At 43.9% G+C, this 21,396-nt stretch overlaps 1 protein-coding gene across 1 annotated transcript; it reads right to left on the reverse strand.

Annotated features, from left to right (window-relative positions):
- Positions 1 to 689: 689 nt before the first annotated feature.
- On the reverse strand, positions 690 to 21,395 carry CAPN2 (calpain 2; the record flags this gene model as incomplete). The annotated part of the gene is made up of 21 exons (XM_003203822.4): positions 690 to 1,398; positions 2,002 to 2,060; positions 2,402 to 2,518; positions 2,999 to 3,077; positions 3,673 to 3,741; positions 4,889 to 4,953; positions 6,509 to 6,566; positions 6,812 to 6,877; positions 7,698 to 7,734; positions 8,345 to 8,556; positions 10,167 to 10,178; positions 11,318 to 11,487; positions 11,885 to 12,045; positions 12,215 to 12,289; positions 12,932 to 13,017; positions 13,966 to 14,049; positions 15,496 to 15,664; positions 16,492 to 16,625; positions 16,869 to 16,987; positions 21,146 to 21,215; positions 21,333 to 21,395. Coding segments are annotated over 21 exons (1,929 nt in total), but the record flags the coding sequence as incomplete, so codon positions are not given.
- Position 21,396: the final 1 nt, after the last annotated feature.

Below are 21,396 nucleotides of genomic sequence, written 5' to 3' on the forward strand. Positions count from 1 at the left end.
CTCCAATTAATTAAAGATTGTCTTTCTGTACTTAAGCCTTAACTGATAGTTGCATACAACCTGTGTTAACCTTAGCTTTTAAGGGATATGTTTAAGAAAAAAAAACTGAGCAGCATATTTTCCAAATACAAATTTCCAGTGGAAATATTGTGTAGAGCTATCAGTTCAGGAATAATCATTTGGTAATCAAAGTTATTTAGTTGAAAGTATCAAATATTTTCTCAAAGGTAAGGAATTTGTGATGTACCTCTGTCTTGCCTTCAGGCTTGTGCTTTCTTACAGGGTAAGTTCTTTCCCAAAAGGTTTCCCAAAGTAAAAAGTGCAAAAAGGATATGAATTTAAGTGGATAAAGTTGTGTCAGCTGTAGTGAGAATTCTGCTTGTGTTCACAGCCTCACTGTTTTAATAGGTCAGGTATGGGGTGTATATAGGAGTGATCATCTTTCTTGAAAACATAGTTTTTCAAGTGTTAATCTTTTAAAGTGTCAGGCTGTCTAATACTGCATTAAGAGATGTACATTCAATGTCTGTTAGTGTCTAATCAGCTCCAAAATGTTTTGGGTTTTTTTTTTTCCATATTAAAAGGTAACTGGTTCTGTTTTGGACAACTGAAGCTCTGCATATATTCTGCAAAACTCTCTCCCAAAGAAATGTTGCTCATTTTCAAAAACAATAAGGATCTTGCAAACATTATTTCCACTGTTATCTTTTTATTTAAATACTTGTATTTCAAAGGAAGATTAAAAAAAGATGCAGGAACTCAAGACCTGAGAGCATGTGCTTTATCTGAGGGCTGAGTTGCTGACAGCCTTTTCCCTCTCCAGGGATATCAATGGTCAGGACGCAGAGACTTGTCTTCAGTTTGCTTAAATGTGTTACTTGCTACTCAAGTCCTTCAAAAAATATTTAACCTGAATGAATAATGCTGAAGCTTAACAGAAAACATGCAGGGCCCCAGGTCTGACCTGAACACCCGTGTTATGTGATGTTGCAATACCATCCCTTTTCAGATATGCGGGACTTTGTGGTGCTGCTATTACAAAAGCCCTTATTCAAGCATAATGATCTTCCCACATTACACAGGAAGATATTAGTAAAGAAATATTTTCAGAAGTTGCACTGAGGATTTATACAGTAATAAAGCTGTACAGAGGGTACATAGGATTATATAAAGACTATTAAACCTATTAAACAAGGTTGCAGATTCTTCTGCCATGGAATTAGCTTTTTCCTCCTCATAAGCGTGTGCAAAGTTCCCTCTTGTAAGTTAAGGCACGTGTAATTTAGCATATATGTATTTTTTGCTTTGTGTGCTGTTTGATCGTCTTCAGCTGATCTTCATCTTTTTGAAGCATCTTGGGCTGATGGCAGTAGTTCAAATGATAGTGAAGAAGAGCCACTATGAGAGAGAAAAATGGCCTGAAATTTAATGAAAAATACCCAGAGCAAGTATGCATGTTTCTACTTCTACCATGAGGAATGTAAATATTATTACAGAAGTAACTTTAAGATATGACCTGAATGATTTAAATTTATCTCACTTATTATAGAGGAACTTCAGAATGATACATGCATTCTTCATTTTGGTCCAAATGTAAGTTGCTACCTGAACTTCAATAGCAGGTTAGTTTTCTCCTAGCACTCTACAGGACACACAATGTTGAAGAAAGCATTTATAGCCCATTCTGTGAGTACTCCCATGCCTACATTTTACCCTGTTACTGACAGAAAGAGCAGGGAAGAGATCTACACAAGTTTCAAGTAAAATTACTTCCAGTAAATGGGTGGCTTCTGGTTAAAATATTGTATCTTATTTGGGACTGGCTATAGGTACAGCTTAGAAAAGGATATTTCTCAAGACAATTATACAAGCAATATAAATGTAACATATGAGAATAGATATCCAGCCATAACTAGGCAGAATAGAGCAGGACGCTCTTTGCTATTAACTCCCTCCACCTCCCAAATAAGAAAGGAACCTTTTAGAGCTGAATGAACTTACATTAATGAGGTTCAATTCTATTGTCCCAGTTTTCTCGGTATCCAGTTTTCTAAACATTTCTGTGGAATGAGAGAGATGATGGAGAAAAACGAATATAGGGACCAACTGGAAAGACTTCCTCTTCCCTGTGCTTCAGCTCAGAGAGGAGTTTATGACAACAAACCAACAGACTTCACCCCAAGCTAAAAAGTGCCACTGTGAAGTCATCCCGCTAAGGACAGACATATTGTATCTGCAAACCAGTGTACAAGAACTGCTTGCCAAAAAGGCAGAAAAAGAGACTTTGTAATAGTTCTGTCTGTAATATTGACAAATGTTAACTTAAAACAGCTTTCAGCATCCAGTAGCCTCATAGTGAAAAGGCAAAGCAGCAGAGTTTGGTTTTTAAACCTGTACTCACTAAACAAGGTTTCCAGCCGAATCAAGCACCGGACAAAATTATCGAAGTCAATGATGAGGTCTTCATCAGCAAACCGAGCCACAATGATTTGATGTAACTGGCCATTCAACTTGAACCCTATAATATGTCAAGGATTGGAGGAGGAAAAAACAGGGGAAAAAGAAAAGGAAAAAAAAAACAAACAACAAAACCATCAGAAAAAAACCTAACTATTGACAGTGCCAGAAAGTTAATGTTCTACTTTTGGTTAAATTGTCGAATTTTAAGGAGTATCTATTCAATTTTGGAAAAGCTCCCACCACCCCCTCCTCACTTGGAGTTATTTAAGCTCTTGACAGTGTCATGTGTTCTTCCTGTGGTGCAAACTCCCACACTTCATTAGCAAACTGATTCTTGTAATGCTTCTGTGAGCATCACACCTTAGTCAAGCTACCACCCTTCCCTAGGTCACAGTATCCCTGGTGAAAAATCTAGACTAAGTGGAAGTCTTTCAGGTGTGGACGAATGAGATTTTTCAGCTTAGAAATCACGTACTGGAGTGCAGTGAGCATTTGCCACCTCATCTTGAACATGCTGCAATGCTAAAAAGACAAATACCTGCAGCTTCCAGTGCTCTCCTCATCTCATATGAATTCATAGTTCCAGATCGATCCACGTCAATTTCCCTGTAAATTTTCTGCAGGACACAAAACCCAAAGTCAAAACTTATCAACAGTTGGGAGTGCTTTTTGGCTTCAGTCAAGAGGGTGAAGAGAAGGTGTGGATGCTGAGGGCTAAAACCTTGGGACTGAGGACACGCTAGTTGCAGGAGATACATCGTGCACTTTCCCAAAGGCGTCACAGCACTGGGATGCGTGGCTGCCACCCAACTTCTGGTCAGCATGGCCTCAAGCAGACAGCGTAGGGCTTCCAAGCAAAACACTCCAAGCCAACCAGATTGTTTTCTGGCTACTTCGTGTTCTGTAGAACTCTAGGGGAGTTTTGGTTGTGCTCTGAGTTTGCTAGGTAATTGACCAGCTTCAATTAGAACTGACGTGGGTGTTAAGTAACTTGGCCTAGTGCATACATTTGGCTGCTTTTCTTGAGTTTCACTTTCTAGTCTGCCCTGATCCTCTGAAACTCAGAAGAGCACTAGTAGGGAAGAGGCCTCATCTCCTTCAGATTGATTTCTTTTCAATAGAACTTACAATTAAATTTTCTGATAGCTATATATTGTATGAGGCAAAACAATCCATGTTTTATTGTATGTTCTCACAGAAAAGTTGTCTCACCTGATATTTCTGAATCTTTGTCCAGAGTGTGTGGAACTCCTTCAGCCCCAGTTTTCCACTCCCATCATTCTTGTTGGAGTAAAGGTTATTTCTTTGCAAATCAGAGGGTTTTCCCTCTCTGTGCTGGGCTAATTAACACAAGCATTTGTGACTTAATTGCTTTTTTTTTTTTTTAAAGTATTAAGAAAAGGATGCAAGTCCTCTCTAGAGTTTATGTTTCTGTTTGTCTCTTTCAGGTTTGTTTAAACATTCTACTGAATACACAAACTATTCTCCAAGGCTGCTTGTCTTTCTAAATTAATAAAGTGACTGATTCATTTAAACTGTGATCAGTTCACAACCCCTTCTCACTCCTCCTTTGGTAATTCTCTGCCTTTTCAATAAATGTATAAAGCAGCACAGATGATGCCATTTTGCTCTCCATAGTTGGTTCAACACCTGCAGTTACAGGAGTTTGTAAGTCTAGGTTATGAACAGGAAAAGACACAACCAAGCCTGCTATTTAGAGAACTCTTGCACAGACAGCTAACAAAAAAACCTGGTCGATTGTTGTTTCCCTCCCCAAAACCACTAAGTCTGTACTGACTGCTAACACAAAATTTTAGCAGATAATCGTTTTGTTTGGTAACTTTTCACTTATTCCTGAGTACACAGTTCAACTTCCACTGAACAGAGAAGCTGGATGTAACTATTCTTAGACCCAAGTCCTTCATCCTACACTTTTGTGCTTATTCTTGGATGCAGAAACTCCTAAAAATCAGTATAGTCTCTGGCTCCTGTTATTTGCTCACTTTATTTGCTGTTTATTAAATCCTTATGGCTTTACAGTGCCTTTTCCAACTCCAACCAGCTAACAAAGTGTGTAAGTACAGCCAGCTGTGTGCATCTAAACTACCAAGACTGTCCAACTACCATCTAAACTAGCCAAGACTGTCCACGCCCTGCTGAGAGCCGCCTGTTCCCAGCAAACTTCACTGTGGCATCAGCTAAACCGTAATATGCAAGACTTTAAAGCAGATGGCCCTGTCTGGAAATGGATTTCCCCCACTGCCTGAAAGAATGTGCGTGCCATGGTCGGCAGCCAAAGCAAGGACTGCAGTTTTTATGTGGGGTACCAGGGCAAAAACAGCTTATCTGCCTCAGGAGGCATTGCAAAGGCAGCAGCTCTCCTACTTCAGGCAGAAAAATAGCACCCTGGAACAGCTTTAAAGGATACATCTAGCAGGTCAACCATTATTTTGCATGTCTCGATGCTAAAGCCATCAGATTTAATATCTTGGCCTGTAAAGAAAGAGCAAGAGATGGAATTATGGCTGCACGCTGTACCGAAGGATCTTCCTCTATTGCCTAGGAGTAACCAGTGTACACACCTCTACCCTTAACTGCATGTCTCTTCAGGGGCTTTGCAACTGGCAAGATGACCTTTTCATTTTGGTACGTTTTTTGTTTCTCCATAATTTGTGCTTAGCACTTTGCCTTGTCTGTGGCAAGTTAGTTACTTGATGGCAATGTGGTGAATCTTTCACATCTGCCCTTACAATGAGGTGTTCTACTGTATGGCTGCCATGGTCTGGGCCAAACCAGCACAGCAGGCAGTAGGGAATGCCTGCCTGCTGCTCTGGGAATTACAAACAGCATCCTCAACCTTTGGGATCTAGCAGTTGCATTGGTACCCCTTCTAAGATAAGCTAGTCCTTAGAGATAGTTCTGGTTTTGTATAAGAGAGGGACACAGCACTGAAGCAGACAAGTGGATGCTAATAAACAGCCCTCTTTTTCCTGACAGAGAGACTTTAGGGTGAAAGTTTGCTGTGGTATTTCCTAAACCAAACAGCCCAGTTAGTCTGCTTTGTAGGTATGCTGCAGAAACACGAGGCAGAGACAAAGCCTTCCTGAACTTGTCTGCTTATGAAGACAGTGGACAACATGGACTTTTGACCTGTGGAGGTCAATGCTGGGTAGCCGCATTCATCAAATCAAGCTTGGTAACCAGTAATACACCATTGATACCTGGCTGATGCATGTAGCACAGCCCTGGCTTCCTAGCTAAGATTTCACTTTGGAAATTCAAGAGAATTTCTTCTCCAGGCTCAAACACTGCTTCATGTAAAAGAAAATAATCCTTAGCCAAGGTCTGAATGACTTCGCAGAAAACCTGTGGGCTGCCGTTGTAGAGCTCTGACTCCAGGCTCTGCCAACAGGCAAGTGATAGGACTTGGGAGCTGCAAACAGTACTGGAACTGCAGAGGCACCAGTTGCTCAGTCACGGTCTCAACAGGTCCTCTCCAGCAGAAACTGTTCCCAGATGCATAATCTTTCAGGTAGGAAATAAGTTTTCTTGCAGAGACAAATTTCTTTGAGAATAAATTAGTCACTTAAACTTATTTTCTTGGGACATCAATGTGATCTCCTGGTCCCTCAACCAGGATCACTTGGGGCAATGTTTCATGTCAGGTTTGAATCCTGCATGGTTCAATACCATGTACCAGCAATACCCTCCCCTGATGACTACCAAGCACTAATTGCAGAACCACAGAACCATTTAGACTGGAAAAGACCTTCAAGATCCTCAGGTCCAACCGCCAACCTGTGCTACCAAGTCCCCTCACTGAGTCAGCCCGTCTTCCTGGCAGTCAGTTCCCTATACCAGGCACTGGAATAAAAGGCACCTGTATGCAGCAGGCATGCAAACACACCCCACCAGAGCGCACATCCTGAGATGCATGGGCACAGCCCACATGTTTCTGCAGCTCCCTGAGGCTGCAGGGCATGTAGCCCTAGCCACGTGAGGATCTCTCACAGCCACGCTGGGAGCCCTGCTGGAGGCAGGTACTTACGCTTAGCCAAGATTTTATTCAGGATGCTGCGCAGCTCGAAGGCAGAGATCTCTGCATCCTGAAGAAAAGAGGAAAATAAGTTCTTCACTGGGAGACACAGATACCATCTCATAAGCAGCCTCCTAATCCTTTGGGATTGATGGTCAAGATCAGCATCCCTCAGAGTTTCTGTCTGATGTGGGTGTGTGCCCTCATCATGAAACCTATTTGGCCAGTCTGAATCCACTGGCACCAGTGTCTGAGAGCTGTTCCTCTTGCACACCTACCTGTGCCACCAGTAAGACGAAACAATGAAATACTCACGCTTCCTGCCAGCTGCCCAAAAAGCTTTTTGAAGCTAGGCTCAATGTCATCTTCACTGATCTCAGTCTAGAAGAGAGAAAGAGAAACAGAATATGGAAAGGAGGAATTTTTCTGCTTGAGAAGAACTTAATGTGCTTCCTTGCCTCTTAAAACACAATTTAAATGGCAAAGTTGTAGGTAGTTGTAGTTGTAGTGTTTGCTTTCATTTTGATCATTTTTAGATTTAGGGGATCCTTAGAATGTTGTTGCAAACACTGAAGGATTAAGAACTTCTGCAATGGTTTTCACTAAAAAAAATGAACATTCTTTATCAAATTCTGTATCAAAAAAGGACACAACCAAATTCACAACCTTGCTGTTGCTGCTATTCAGCTGGGCTAGCTGTCCTCATTTTAAGAAAAGACTGTAAAATGTAAGTTCTCATCTTGGAAAAAGAATCCCATAGTCATGCAGAGACACATTACTAGGTGAAACATTCTCGGCCCTTACAACACAAAACCTATGGTGAGCCACTTTCTATGCATGGAAACAACATCCCAAAGTATACCTATGGCTAAAGGCTTATGCTCCTGGATTTCTGGACAGCAAAGGGAATTTCCTATGTCTTCAGTTATCTCTGCAGGCAGCACCTGATCCTGGGCACCTGGAGAGCCCAAGTTCCCCACCTCAGAAAAGACACATTTGTTTCCATTATTGCTTATGATGTTTTTACTCACTTATCTGGACATTTAATTATGCATATCCAAAAATCTCTTTCCAAAGTGGGATAAGTTCTTGCTAACACCTGCAGAAAAATGCCATCTGTCTGGACTGCACAGGGAGCAAGACAGTCCAACCCCATTTATTTATGACAAAATTATCTCAATTTAAACTATTTAAAACATACCTCTTCAAAGTTGGCCTCTATTTCATCATCTATAACCCTAGAAAGATAAGGAAATTGATATTAAAATGTCACTTTTCTGATTCAATTGCTTTAAGATCCAAATTCTTTAAATTACAGTAATAACAATGCATGTTCAAAGCTGAGAGGTAGGTGGAGTGAACCTCAGACATACTGAGATCCCAGTTTTCTCATTGGTATAGAAAATACGCAAGGAGAGAAAGGTTTGTGCTTGCAGTGAAGGAGGTAAGTTGCTGTGAAAGATCTCCCACCCCTTCCCAAGGCCCCATCCCATGTGCTGTATAGGACATGCCACATCTTCAGCCAGCAGTGTGCTTTGAGCCAGCTCTACTAAATCCCAGCTCAGTGTTATTAAAGACAGCAGCTGGCTGAACAATTGTCTTGTTTTCTTCCCAGCATGATTTCAGAGGTGTGGGCTATTTCTCGTAGTCAGTGTGCTCACCACCAATGCAAAGCATGTCTTTCCGTGGCTTTCTTGTTTCCACGGATCAGCCTAGGCTATGGGACCCAGCTGGCTACATTCCAAAGACTAAAAGCACCTATCCAGACAGAAATTGCTATAAAATAAATAATAATCGTAACAAGCCATCCCATTCCTAGTAAATAATCTGTAGCACAAAGCTACGTACGCTGAGTTTGCGTTTTTCTCGGAGAAGACTCGGAGGCAGAAGTCTCCATTCAAGTTGGGTTCAAAGGTAGAGGGCACAATGATGTATTCTCCCGCGGGGAGCTTGAACCGATTCAGCACTTCCCGGAGGTTGATGAAGGTGTTGGATTTTTCTCTTGCTTTGTTAGTCAGGAAAAAATTTTTGCTCAGATGAATATTCGTCTGGCCAGAAAACTTATGGAAAACAAGAAAACAGAGAAAACCTATCATTTGCATGTATTTGTTCTTTTTAGTTACAAGCACAATAGAGATGACAATTAGCTAGGTGTGAAGAGAAAAATGTATGTTCCACTAAAATGAAAGAGAAAAGAGAAAGGGAGTGGTGTCTCACACCACAGCACTCCTGCGTTGCAGACCATCTCACTACAGCATTCAAATAACGCTTATGTTTAGCAGATTGTGAAGAAATCTGACAACTCTTTTTGGAGACCAAATAGTCTGATAGTGACAGGACAAGGGAGAAACTGAAAGAGGAGAGATTCAGGTTACGTTTTAGGAGGAAATCTTTCACAATGAGGACAGTGAGGCCCTGATACAGCTGCTCAGAGAAGCTGTGGTGCCTCATTCCTTGAGGTGCTCAAGGCCAGTTTGGATGGGGCCCTGGGCAGCCTGAGCTGATGAGAGGTGTCAATGGCAGGAGATTAGAACTGGATGGCCTTTTAGATCCCTTCCAACCCAACCCATTCTATGTTTCTATGAAATTCTTTCATCCCTGATTTTACTTGAAGGCCAGATGTATTGCAGCTGATACCTGACCTCCAGACTACTGCCACCAGGGCACTGCAGCTCTGCTTCCCCAGGCCGCCCTGCAACAGAGAGCCCAGTTCTGCAGTGCTCTGAGAATAAAATTAACACTGCACGTTACAGAATGTATTTGAGTGGTGACATCTTCCAGAACAAACTCTTCTGGGCAGGGATTTAAAGACAAGCTATTTCAGATCCAGAAGCAGACACCAGGAACGTGCTCTGCTTAGAGACACCCTCTTCCCCTCTGTCCAGATTTTTAAGAATGCAAAACCCGTCAGACCTGCTGCAGCTATGGTGGGAAAGTCAACAGATTGTAGTTTGAATCTTTTGGTACACAGAATAGATTTTAGACCACTAGGGTATGAGCCGAGGAGTAACAGAATGTTGCTAAAGCAGTCAGAAGGCAGGTAAGAAATTAAATGAACTGGTAACTCCACTTCTTTCCTGGTAAAACCATGTTTTACATAGCAGCCACATATGCTGCGTGCTGTTCCTGTGCCTCAGGGATCTGAGTGCACTCTGTCAGGTACAGCAAGCCATGGCTGAGGTCACCTTGGCACTTTGCTCCACCTCATTTATCCCAGAGGGGCCTGCAGCCCTGCCTTGCATTGCTCAGCCATCACACCCCACTGCATGCCCTCTGGGGCATGCTGTTAATTGCCCGCAGGTAGAATCTGAGAGAAGAAGAAAGAGGATGCCCAGGGGAATGAGAATGAACACCTCTGTGGAACATTAATTGCGTCAGGCATGACCTCTGTGCAGGCCAGGAGCAGGTGTAGGTCTGTGCTGGCAGAACAGCCATGAAGAAGCTGCTCTCATGAGTTTCTGCTGTGCTGGGAGCTCTCATCCGAACCCAGAACATTTTGAAAATGCAACACAAGGCTCAAGCCCACCTCAGAATAAACGGTCACTAACTTCAGACTCTGCATAGCCCATACGGTCCTTCAGGGAAGGAGGTCCTCTCAACTGTTTTTGCCCACAGACATCAGCCTCAGAGCTGCACCTTGAACCCTTCAACACCACTGCATGCTACGTACCTCTGGGGGCACCTGCAGGGAGAAAAGGACAGTTAGTTGTGTGCTGCAGTGCTGCTTGCTGGCTACATTCACAGTCCTGAACTGAGTCCCTGTCTTTGCAGCTTTCTGCAGTGTGGAGCTGCATCAGGTGATGGTCAGCTGGGGGTTAGGGAAAGGAGAGGGCAGTGAGCATGGCACAGACTGCCCAGGGCAGTGGGCACAGCTCTGAGCTGCTGGAGTTCGAGGGGCATTTGGACACCACTCTCAGACATAGGATTTGGATTTCAGGTGCTGCTGCTTGGAGCCAGGAGTTGGACTTGATGACCCTTGTGTGTCCCCTCCAACACAGGATCTTCTGTGATTCTATGGTTTTACTTCTGCTAAATCTTATTTGCCTACAGGTACCAGATTCTTTGACAAACCTTTTACAAATCTGGGGTACTGAGAAAACAAGCAGTTGCACATGTTGCCTGCTATTAGACCAAACGTTAGGCAACACTTGTATTTCTAAACGAAGTGACTGATTAAGGAGCTGCCATAGACACATCCCTGAACCTTTAGTCAGCAGACAGGGTTTTACAGGTGTTTTGGCTCATTCTGCCACTGGGCTCATACTTCCCAAGCTGTGCAGGTGCCCTGGCTAGCATCGCATTCCTATTATAGCTGCTCTTCTTCAGTTTCTGTTCATCACAGCATAATTAATAAAGTTCAGACTGCGTTTCTTCACTCTGCAAGTTTCTTTTCTTTTTTTTTTTGCCCTCTTTCTTTGTTTTAAATGCTTTTTTTGCTCCTCCATGTAGAACCATAGAATACTATAACTGGGAGAAGCCCATATGGGTCACTGAACCCATACCTCCCATTCAAATCAAGGCCAATACTGAAGTTAGGTGTGGCTGCTTGGGACCTTGTCCAGTCCAGGTGTGAATATCCTCAAGAACATGGCTTCTGTAATCTCTGGATTGTTGTCCATGTGTTTGACCACCGTTTTGGTGGAGGTCAATTTTCTTAACACCTAAATGGAATTTTCCCTCAGGCTACTGGTATCTGATTCAGCCTGGTGAGTTTGGGTTGGAAGCCCAGCTTTGCTCAGGTAGAGCACAGAAGGAACTGAGGACTTAGCTGGGTTAATAGAGTGAGTGACCTTTCCTTTTCCTTCCATGCATCTTACTTGCCTCATAAATTGCAAAGCCAATGGTATGCATGTCCTCTCCCATCTTCCTCTGCTTCCTCCGATGCTTCTGAATCAGGCCAATAAGAAATGTGCAGCCTCCCTCAGGATCATCAGGATCCTCATCTTCTTCCTCCAGCTTAATTAAATACTGCGGATTCGTCCAGAAAGTGTCTGAGAAGCGAATTTATGAAAACTGATCAGAGACTTCTTTGATAAACACATGCCAGCTAGGACAGACACAGCCCTGACTTTCAAATTAAGCCGTCACCAGTGCTTCCCTTCCAGCCTCACAACCACAAGTAGACCCTCATTATGGAGCCGTGTCTTTCATGCACTTGCATTTTCTGGATGTCATAAGCCACCCCAGACCAGTGAATCAAGGACAAGAGTGCGTTAGACAAGCAGGACTGACCAAAGCCAACACCAAAGTCAACATTACACCAGACTCAGAAAGGTTTCTCACCACTGTGCCACTGGGGTTATGGCTTCAACCCAATCCTTTACACTGCAGAATATCTATCTGGAGACTGAAACTCCCAGAGCAACAAGCGGATGAGCACACTCTTACTTGGGTAATTCCTGCAGCCCCCCGCAGTAGCTCCTCGCCTCCAGTTTCCATCCAGCTTCAGCAAGCTCCACTTCTTGTACCTGTCACTTGACAGAGTGTCTGGAGTCAGATTGCAGATTTCCAGGCGGGAGTAGTGCCTCAGAAAGTCATTGAAGGCCATCCTGAGGGAGGCAATGCCATCTCTTTAAGACAGACAGTATTTCCAGATAGCCACCTTATCCTCCCTCTACTAGCAACTTAGCACTGGGATTTGGGGTGAATTTACTCACTCATCTTGGAAAGTGTGGTGGGAGATGGTACTTTGTGTGGGAAAAAGGCTCATTTGCTTACCAAAACTCCCCATCTTCATGTCTCCTCGTCAGCCGCTCCCGCACCTCTGGGTCAACACCACTCCAGTTTGGGCAGCTGAAAGACAAACCCACATTAACTGCAGTTTAAAAAGTTAAATCTTAATGTAGCTGGTCTGGCACAGTGACTCAGTTTTCTCACAGCCCTACATAATTGCAACACTCCATGACACCCACCTGACAGCAGCTCTAGGGCTCTCAAACAACTGCAGAATGGAAATACAGGGACACTGGGACATTAGGTACCTGGCCTCTTAAAATGCAAGGCAGGAGTTTTATTTTCACAAAATACTGATGCCTCAGCTGAAACAGAGCAGGAAGACCCAGAGTAAATACTGTTCAGCCACAGCAGTACATAAACTCCAGCTTTCGTTGCTAACAACAGAAATGCATTTTTATAGCCCTTATATAAAGTAGGTTTTCAGAAACTCACCACTGAATCTGGGCTGTTAAAAAAGCAGAAACAACAAAAAGACTTGCAGGAATCACAAACCAAATCACTCCATCTAGCTCAAAAGCAGGTGTTTGTATGGAGGGCAATGCAGCATGGGAGACAAAGTGGTGGGATGCCTCTTTTAACCAGCTCAGTGTGAACATCACATCCAGACATGACTTAAAGTGAAGTTGGAGGTAGGGATAAGACAGAGGACAACAAGAACACAAGCACTTCCCTGTAGTCAACATGCAAGCATTGACTCACTTATCATTCCATTTCCCTGTCCACTCCACTTCCCCCCAGGGATTTCGGATTCTGATGAGCTTCTGGATACTTCCACGGAAGTTCACCTGGTGGGATCAGAAGAACATGGAAAGTCACCCAAGGACTCAGCTCTGAGCTCTCCTCCATTTTTTTTAACCTGCCCATTGCTGTGCACACAGAGCCTGAGACAAACGAAGCTCTACGAGATCCAGTGAGAACAGTCATTGTTTACGAGGAACGTGCAGTTCTGGAGACAGGAGCTGCAGCATCACTGGAGCCCATAGATAAGCAAACAGGAGAGCGGGCAGGGCAGAGCTCCAAAGTCCAAGGATGGGTCTCTGCGACAAACTCTCCATACAAAGCATGAAAATATCTCTAAAGGAGAAGCTTGCCTATCTTTTTGTGAATTAAGGTCAAATTCCCTCCTGATTCTTCTTCTGTGACAGGAGGAAAAAGTGCATGCACCCCAACCTGCCTGCAAGCACTGCCCACCTCCTTGTAACATGCCTGTGGCTGGGGATTCACCACACCTCACTCTGCCGTTTTATACATACTTCAAAAATAACTACTGGAGTGACCAAATGTCCTTTACATGTGTGAAGGATGCCATGACCTGTCTGCTTCCTTTTAGTGTTGCTCACCTTAACTTTGTTGATCACCTACTCTTGGCTAGGTACCTGGCTCTCACACACAGTGCTCTGCTGGAAGATGCTGATTGCTATTAATTAATATATAATAATATTTTTTTGCCTGGCACGTCTCACACATCTTTCTGAGCACTTAAGGTGTTATCCACCAGAGGATATCGTGCCCTCTGCACAGAGCTTTCCCAAGAACTCAAGTTTGTATTTACCCAAAACACACAGATTAACTCGCTATTTTGCTATTTCTTCACACAGAAGTGATTCAAAAACCTGGTTCTGCAGAGACTGAAGAATTTTTGGCTGTGAAGACCAATCTGTTGCTGCCGCAGATCAAGAGGACAACACATGGGGCTGGCTGCATTTGTCCCCGTGTTGGGGCACAGCACCTACCTCCTCTGCCCCAGTGACGGAGTACGCGTGTCCCTTCACCAGTTTCTGCGATGTGACTGCCTCCGTCTCAGCTGCACTGGTGATCTGTAAGAGCAAAGAACTATTACAACACTTGACTAGTCTGACCTATGAACACCGCAAAGAATATCACTCCTCGCAAGAAAGCGGCTGCTTGACATCCTTCTTCAACCTCCATTAAACGTTTGTCACTCTCCTACCTCCTTTTCAGAAGGTATGTGATTTTCAAACAAGCATACTTGAAGCTTAGAGAAAAAAAAAGAAAAAGAAGGGAGTGGGATCAAGCAGACAGAATTCCTGCTGCCATTTCATGCCCTATTTTTACTACGGGGCATTACAATGCTTAACTTCTATTCCCCTTTTTCTCTGACAGACAAGAAGAAAAGAGTTTACAGGATTTTTTAAAGAACAAACTCACTAGTAATTACTTTACAGTGTATAAAGCACTCACCAACAAAGGAATATGTTTACTTTCCCCCACCCCAACATGAGGTTTGTATCGTTCTGGAGCAAAAATCCAGATATCAGATTCTTATCTAAATGCAGACTAGAACATGACTGGAAAGTGCTGTAGAGTTGCGCGTTAACATTAACAAAGTATTTTTCCTGCTGTGAAACTTCCCTCTCTTGTGACTGGGATTTAAAACAAACAACGAAAAAAAAAATGGGAGGAAACACTTGAGTTTAAATTATGAATGCAGTTCTTGTCAACAATTTACCTTCTCTTTAGACACAACTAAGATCTAATCTCCTTTGGGAGTATGTTGGTTATCATAGTAATGATACACAGATTCATTTCAGTGAGGCCAAAATCAATGCTGAATTGCTGTAGTCAGTGACAAAAAGCTCCTCATTTTTTTATAGCACAGATATAGATTTTGGCAATGTGTTTTCTGATAAAGCCTCTGAAATGACCAACAAACAGCCTCCCTGATTGGACAATGTATTCCAGTTGTTTTTGCTTCAGTTTTCTTTTTTGAAACCTTTGGGTACAACCTGTACAACAAACAGGATGGAGACCGCTACAACTGAGCACACAATGGAGGAACCATTAGCAGCAGCTCTCTGCCCAAAGCCACTTAGCCTGTGGCAATCTGCTGCCAAGCCACAGACTTTCTGAAGAACAAAGATGTACACTGGAATCCCTAATGAGTTACCCATATGATTCTTCACCATGAGCCTACAAAACAGCAGAAATTTTCATAGAATATCCTGAGTTGGAAGGGACTCGTGAGAATCATCAAGTCCAGCTCCTGGGTCTTAAGAAAGAAAAATAACTAAGGCAAAGAGCTTTAACACACAAACTAATTAGATCTATGTTTCAACCTATTCTCTACTGCTGTGTCATGCTTCCGGTTCAAATTCTCCAGGCAGAAGGAAGAGCAGAGAACTGATCTTCAAGAGGCAGAGGGAAGCATCCTCTGTGCACCCTGCAGTTGGAGCACAGGTCCACCTCCCATATGCCCGCATGCAGAGTGAGAGCCAAGCACCCAGCAGTAAGCACCAACTCACATCGATGGAGCAGCCAAGGAGCGAGCCTTTCTGCAGTGCTTTCTGAATGATTTTGAAGAGGTTGGGTGGTGCCTTCTGCAGCTCATACCATTCTGCAATCCCACCAGTGAAGTCCTCAAAGCCTTCAGTGGTGGTGCCACCGGAGAGAGCCTCGTATGATCCATTCAGCCTGCATGAAAGCACACACCCACGCAACCATCAGGTTCCCTATTCTCCTCTTCTCTTGGAGATTGACACTCGGTTGTGCAAACTGTCACAGAACTTCTGCTTTCAACAGCACCATGGCAGCTACAAAGGCAACCTCCTTCCTTCAGCTTTCCTTCTTACACCTCGTTAGAGTAAGGCTGAATGTGATCATTTGCAAGTTCAGTCATATCAGTGACAAAAAAAAACAAAACAAAACAAAAAAAAACCAACTTGGATGTTATTCAAACAAACAAAAAAAACCAACCCCCAAATCTCTCAAAAAACAAGAACCAACAACATACTTGTTGTTACCCTTGAACAATCATGGGATTGACTTTCAGCTGCTCTAAAATAGTTCTGTTCCTTGAGTCAATTTAAAAATTGTAATGTTATATGGCAGAATTCCTCCCTGACCCCCTCCCAAACTGGAAATTCACCTTCGAGCATCTTCACCCTGAAGACAGATCTGGGCAGGTGGACTTGCATGCTTTGCATACCAGCAGTGCAGCTGAAAACCCTCACAGGTGCTCAAAGCACATGGAAATGGAGCTCCCAGACCCCAGGAACAAGAGATGACAGTCGAAGAACAGGCTTGCCAGGGGATGTTTTTCTTGGCTAGCAGCAGACAGTACTTTTGACTGCTGTCAGTAGCACCTGTCAGCACAGCTTCACTAAAGCAGCTGCTGTGATAATGAGACTGACATTTTAATGTGTAGTATCTCCACTGTGGTGGGTGCTATGGGGAAATAGAAGCAGAAAGTGAGAACAAGCAGCTTCTTGCCCCAGGCGGCCACCCAGGCCTGTACTCACTTGGCATAGGCCTTCTCCAGCAACGCGCTCCAGAACTCGCTGCCCTCCGCTGAGTGCACGAAGAGCAGCTCCCCATTCTTGGTGGGCAGCCGGTCATCCACCACAACGTCCACCCACTCTCCATACTGCCAGAACTGGGAGAGAATGCAAATACCTCATCACTGGCCCATGTCCACCAACAAAGAGAACCCCTGCTCCTGGCTCTTTGATCACTGGCCTTCTTCCCTCCATCACCATCACTCTCCTTGGATTTTGATGCCTGTTTTTTTATGTCCCCCAAGATGTTTCAAGAGACATCTCACACATAGACATGACCAACCACAGAGGTTCCTGGCAAACAGCACTCAGGAGAAGGCGAGAGCCAGATTTCCACATACCTGGAAGTGGAAGATTCCTGCATATTCATCCTGGAAGCTCTGGTCTCTGGGAACAACACGGGCCAGAATTTCTTCATTCAGGGTGAGGGAAGCAATAGCTGCCAAGAGCCAGCAGTCCCCTGTAAAAAAAAATACAGCACTCATTACTCAAAGTTATTCTTTAACTTTTGTACTGATTAGGGACTGTGCATTATAACCAGCATGGGGATCGCTGTGCCTGCTGAGGTGATGGCTCATGGCTCAGAAATGAATCACCTCAGCTGTGATGAGATGATCCCACTCATCACTTTACCTCTAGGACACATCAAATGTTTGTATACAAATATATGCCATTTCCAAGCAGATGTATTTTCCCAAGATTAAAAAAAAAAGTAAAAGCAATAATTATCACTCATGCTGGGACTATTTGAAAAATAACTTAATTTTCAATTGAGTATATAGCAAAGGTTAGGAAACAGCATGGGGAAAAGTCAAAGAGCACATAGGTTCCTGAGGTGCAATTTCTCCTCAAAAGGCTTGTGTTTTCTCAAGAATAGGCTGCTTTCTTTTCCCTCCTCTACATTTCACTGATGCTTATTGACTTGCCACCCAGACATCTAACCTAGGGCTGAGTTCCTGCTAAAGTTTCCTTGCAATCTCCTGCCAAATAGGAGCTCCTCTGACCTTATACACCTCTGTAGGCTTGTTAGAGGACTCTTTGTCCTGTGCAACATCCAGTCTGACACTGGTCAGCAGAGAGGCAGGAAAGACCTGAAGGCAGGCACTGTTTCTCAAGCCTACACACATCTTCACTCTTCCAGAGGTGGAGCCAACACACATGGAGCCAGGCTGGGTCCAGGCTGTTTGGACAGTACTTTTCCACACCATCCCTCGCCAAGAAGCAGACTGCAACTGTTGCATTTATTTTCAGAAAGAAATGTTGTTTTAACAGAGTGGTCACCTTCCAGTAAAGCACATTAACAACGTGGTTACAGACATAAGGATTCAGTGCCCCCCTGACTCCTGCAACCCATAGGAAGAAATGGCATTTCAGAACTCCTTAGGAGAATCATAGAGTCATTAAGGTTGGAAAAGACCACTAGGATCATGTAGTGTCACCCATCACCACCATGTCCGCTAAACTACATAATCAGAGCTGCAGTTGCTACACTGTTTTGTGAGCACAGAAATGATGGCATTATGCATCAGATCCCCCAGTACTGTCCTGCAGCATGCGTTGGATGGCAGGCTTAGGAAACACACATCAGCTGCTGGAAAGTCAGAGGCCTGCCACTTGGATTGGGGCCCTTGTGTGGCCAAAATAAATCAGGACATTCCCACCACTGAATTGAGACCTCATTGTCTCCTCCTCTTCCTTGACTTGTTTCTCTCTCACTAGCACTCATTGCACAACATCACAAAGCATCACAAAAATTCACTAACACAGGCAAAAAAATCCTTCTGTTTCTTCTTCACAGTAAGGATGACAGAGCACTGGAACAAGCTGCCCAGAGAGGTTGTGGAGTCTCCTTCTATGGAGATATTCAAGACCCGTCTGAACATCTACCTGTGCGACCTATTGTAGGGTACCTTCTTTAGCTGGAGGTTGGACTCAATGATCTATTGAGGTCCTTTCCAAGCCTTGCGATTCTGTGATTTATGGAATTAAAGGAGGTTACAGGAACAGAGAGGCAGGTTATTAAGTATTTGGCATAGCTGCCTTCAGATACCAGAAACATTCTGGTTAGTGGGAGAAAGGGATGGATGTAAATACACATGTATTCCCCTCCCAGTTGCTCAACCTGCAGCACCCAGCTAAGCACACACTGCAGAGCTTTGCTCAGCCATGCACTCAGTGACTCCAGGTGATCCCCAGAGTGTTTGACACCAGTGTTACTAACATCAGAGAAGTCGTGGAGGATCTCTAAACTCTTAGCAGAATTAAAGGTTTTCCTTTACCTCCTAGCTGTACCATGAAGGCAGACAGAAAAGGAAGGAAACAGAAGGCTTTGATGTAAACCTGTATATGGAGCAGGTTCTAATGAAAACTTAAGAGTCAGACAACCATAGATATTGACCCTGGGCAACAGCTTCTTGGCATTAAAGTGCAGATAGAGCATATATACAAAAGATCACCACCCCTTGGCTTTCACATGTAGAAGTGCCCAGCAGCCAGGACTTAAGCTCTGCCTTTTCAAACTGACATCTCTAAAAGCAGACCTGATATTTCAAAGCCTTTGAGTGTACATGGAGTTTTAGCCTGCACTAAGCAAGCATGAAGAAGGTCCTTACCAAATATCCTTAATGATAAAACTGGTCTTTCTGTATGGCTGTTAAGCTAGAGATTCTGTATAGGGTATATTTGAAAGGGCTGACAGCCATGCTGGGCTAATCAGTGCAAATGCACAATGCAATAGACAGAACAAAGTTATCAGAAAAGAGGATATTATCAGGCTGTGAGTTTATTTATATTAACAAGAAGTAGGTTTTTTTGGTGTTTTTTTTTTTTTGCATCTTGCTTCCTGTGTGCTGCTCTTGCTGTTTTACTTCTGATTTCTATGCATTCATCTGTGTATTTATCTAATCTCCAACAGTAAACAATACTACAACAACAAAACAAACAAAAAAAGTTACAACAAGGCAAGCATAAATAGCCACAAGATGCTTGGTCTAAAATTGGCCATTCTGGACAGGTAAGCAAGGCAAAGCTTAGTGTACAACAGGAGGGCAGCTCATGTAGCAGTGTGGGGTCAAAGGAAAAAAGTACATTCAGCCAATCTCAAAAGCATCAGTATATTAAAGCAGTCATAACTATAGATTAATAACTATGTCAGTGGCTGAGATATTTGTATCAATACTGTGGGACCCCTGGAAATTTTCTGGTTGGAGGCAAGAGGCAGTGTCAGCTCACTCACAATAGAGTGGTTTTCAGTGTGGGAAAACCATGCATCTCATTTTCTACAGTCATCCTACTCACTTTGTAATTTTTCCACATATCTGTATTCAAGGAGGATACATCTGTGATTAAACAGCAGATAAAAGATACTGTGCCCCATACACCTCAGTGTTGTGATACCATGGTGACATCCCTCCAAAGAATGTGGTTAAGGGTGAATAAGCTTCCTCTGCATTTGCTTTGGTTGTGCTACAATGAGTCACCACATCCCATATGCTGCAGTTCTGGGCCAAACCCCATAATTAACTGCAGACCTGATACTGCAAAACTGACTCCAAATACTTATCCTAAAAAGCTTCTAAGTAACAATGATAAAGCAGAATAATGGCTAACCCAAAGCCAAAAGGGAAGAACTTTGTTGTCCTGAGAACCTAATGAGATTTTCTGTGCTGGCAATCCATGCCAAGAAGCCTGTCCCAGCAGTGACAGATGCATGTGCTTTGGATACCTACTGTAAGATGCTCTAAGTGGGTTAGCACCTGCTGTAAAACTCTGCATGGGCACAGGTCTGTTGCTTTGTGATCAAGCTTTTTGGGTGATAAGTAGACCACTAAAGATTTCTATGGACAAACAACATTGTAATAATATAAAATACAGGTTTTCAAGAGCACCTGGTGTCTTCTAGTACAGTGTCCTTTAGAACATTCCAAAACATGATGTGACATCAGTGTCAGCAAGTGAAGTTCAAGTAAATGGAAGCTTAGGTAAATCTCTCAGTGCAAAGGTGAGTGTCAGAGGAGGCAGAGGCAAAATTAAAAGCATTTGCATAGAACATCTGTGATTCAAAGCAGGGTCTTAGTAACTCAATGGCTACGGAGGAAGAACCCATAGCATTGAATTAGTTTATCAGTAAGTGGCAGAGAAGACAACTCCCTCTGCACAGATTGTTAAGAAGATAGTGAGGCCAGTCACAGCAGCAGTTAGTCATGCTGAAAACAAACACGAACACTAAGAGCCTCTTATTCAAATAGTGTTTCAGGAGGGAAAGGCGTAGAAGCTGTGAGTCAGTTCATACCCTTTGGTGGTACCACACAACCTCAGGAGAACATCTGACTGTCAGCTATGGCAACGGTGCTCAGCCCTCTGAGCATCCTCACGGCCCTTCTCTGGACCCGCTCCAAAACCTGCACATCTTTTGTGCACTGCCGTGCTGCTAACGGCAACCGTGAATCAGGCTGAGGAGCACACAGAGGCGGGCAGTAATTAGGGAACGGAAAACCTGCCTGCATCCTCCCTGCTCCTATCCGGCACGAGGCGATACGGCGGGCACAGGAAGGTAGAGCCTAACGCGAACCCACACGGCGCAGCGCTTGTGGAAAGCTGCGACCGCCGCCCCGCTTACCCAGGGCTCCTTGGCAGATGTCGGTGCGCGTGGCTCCTCCGGCGATGAACCGCGGACAGGAACACAGCTCCTGGCAACAAAACGAGCCCGGAGTTACGCGAGAAGGACGGAGCCAAGAGAGGGACGAGGGAGGGGATGGAGCCGGGCGGGCACCGCGCATCTCGGGCACCCCGAGCTGGGCACCTACCGTAGGTCTACACCAGACGACGCCCTTCGTTTTGTAGGAGTTGGGCCCCAGCTCCCGGTACCCG

The sequence above is a fragment of the Meleagris gallopavo genome, chromosome 2, assembly GCF_000146605.3.
Source record: "Meleagris gallopavo isolate NT-WF06-2002-E0010 breed Aviagen turkey brand Nicholas breeding stock chromosome 2, Turkey_5.1, whole genome shotgun sequence".
Lineage (NCBI taxonomy): Eukaryota > Metazoa > Chordata > Aves > Galliformes > Phasianidae > Meleagris > Meleagris gallopavo.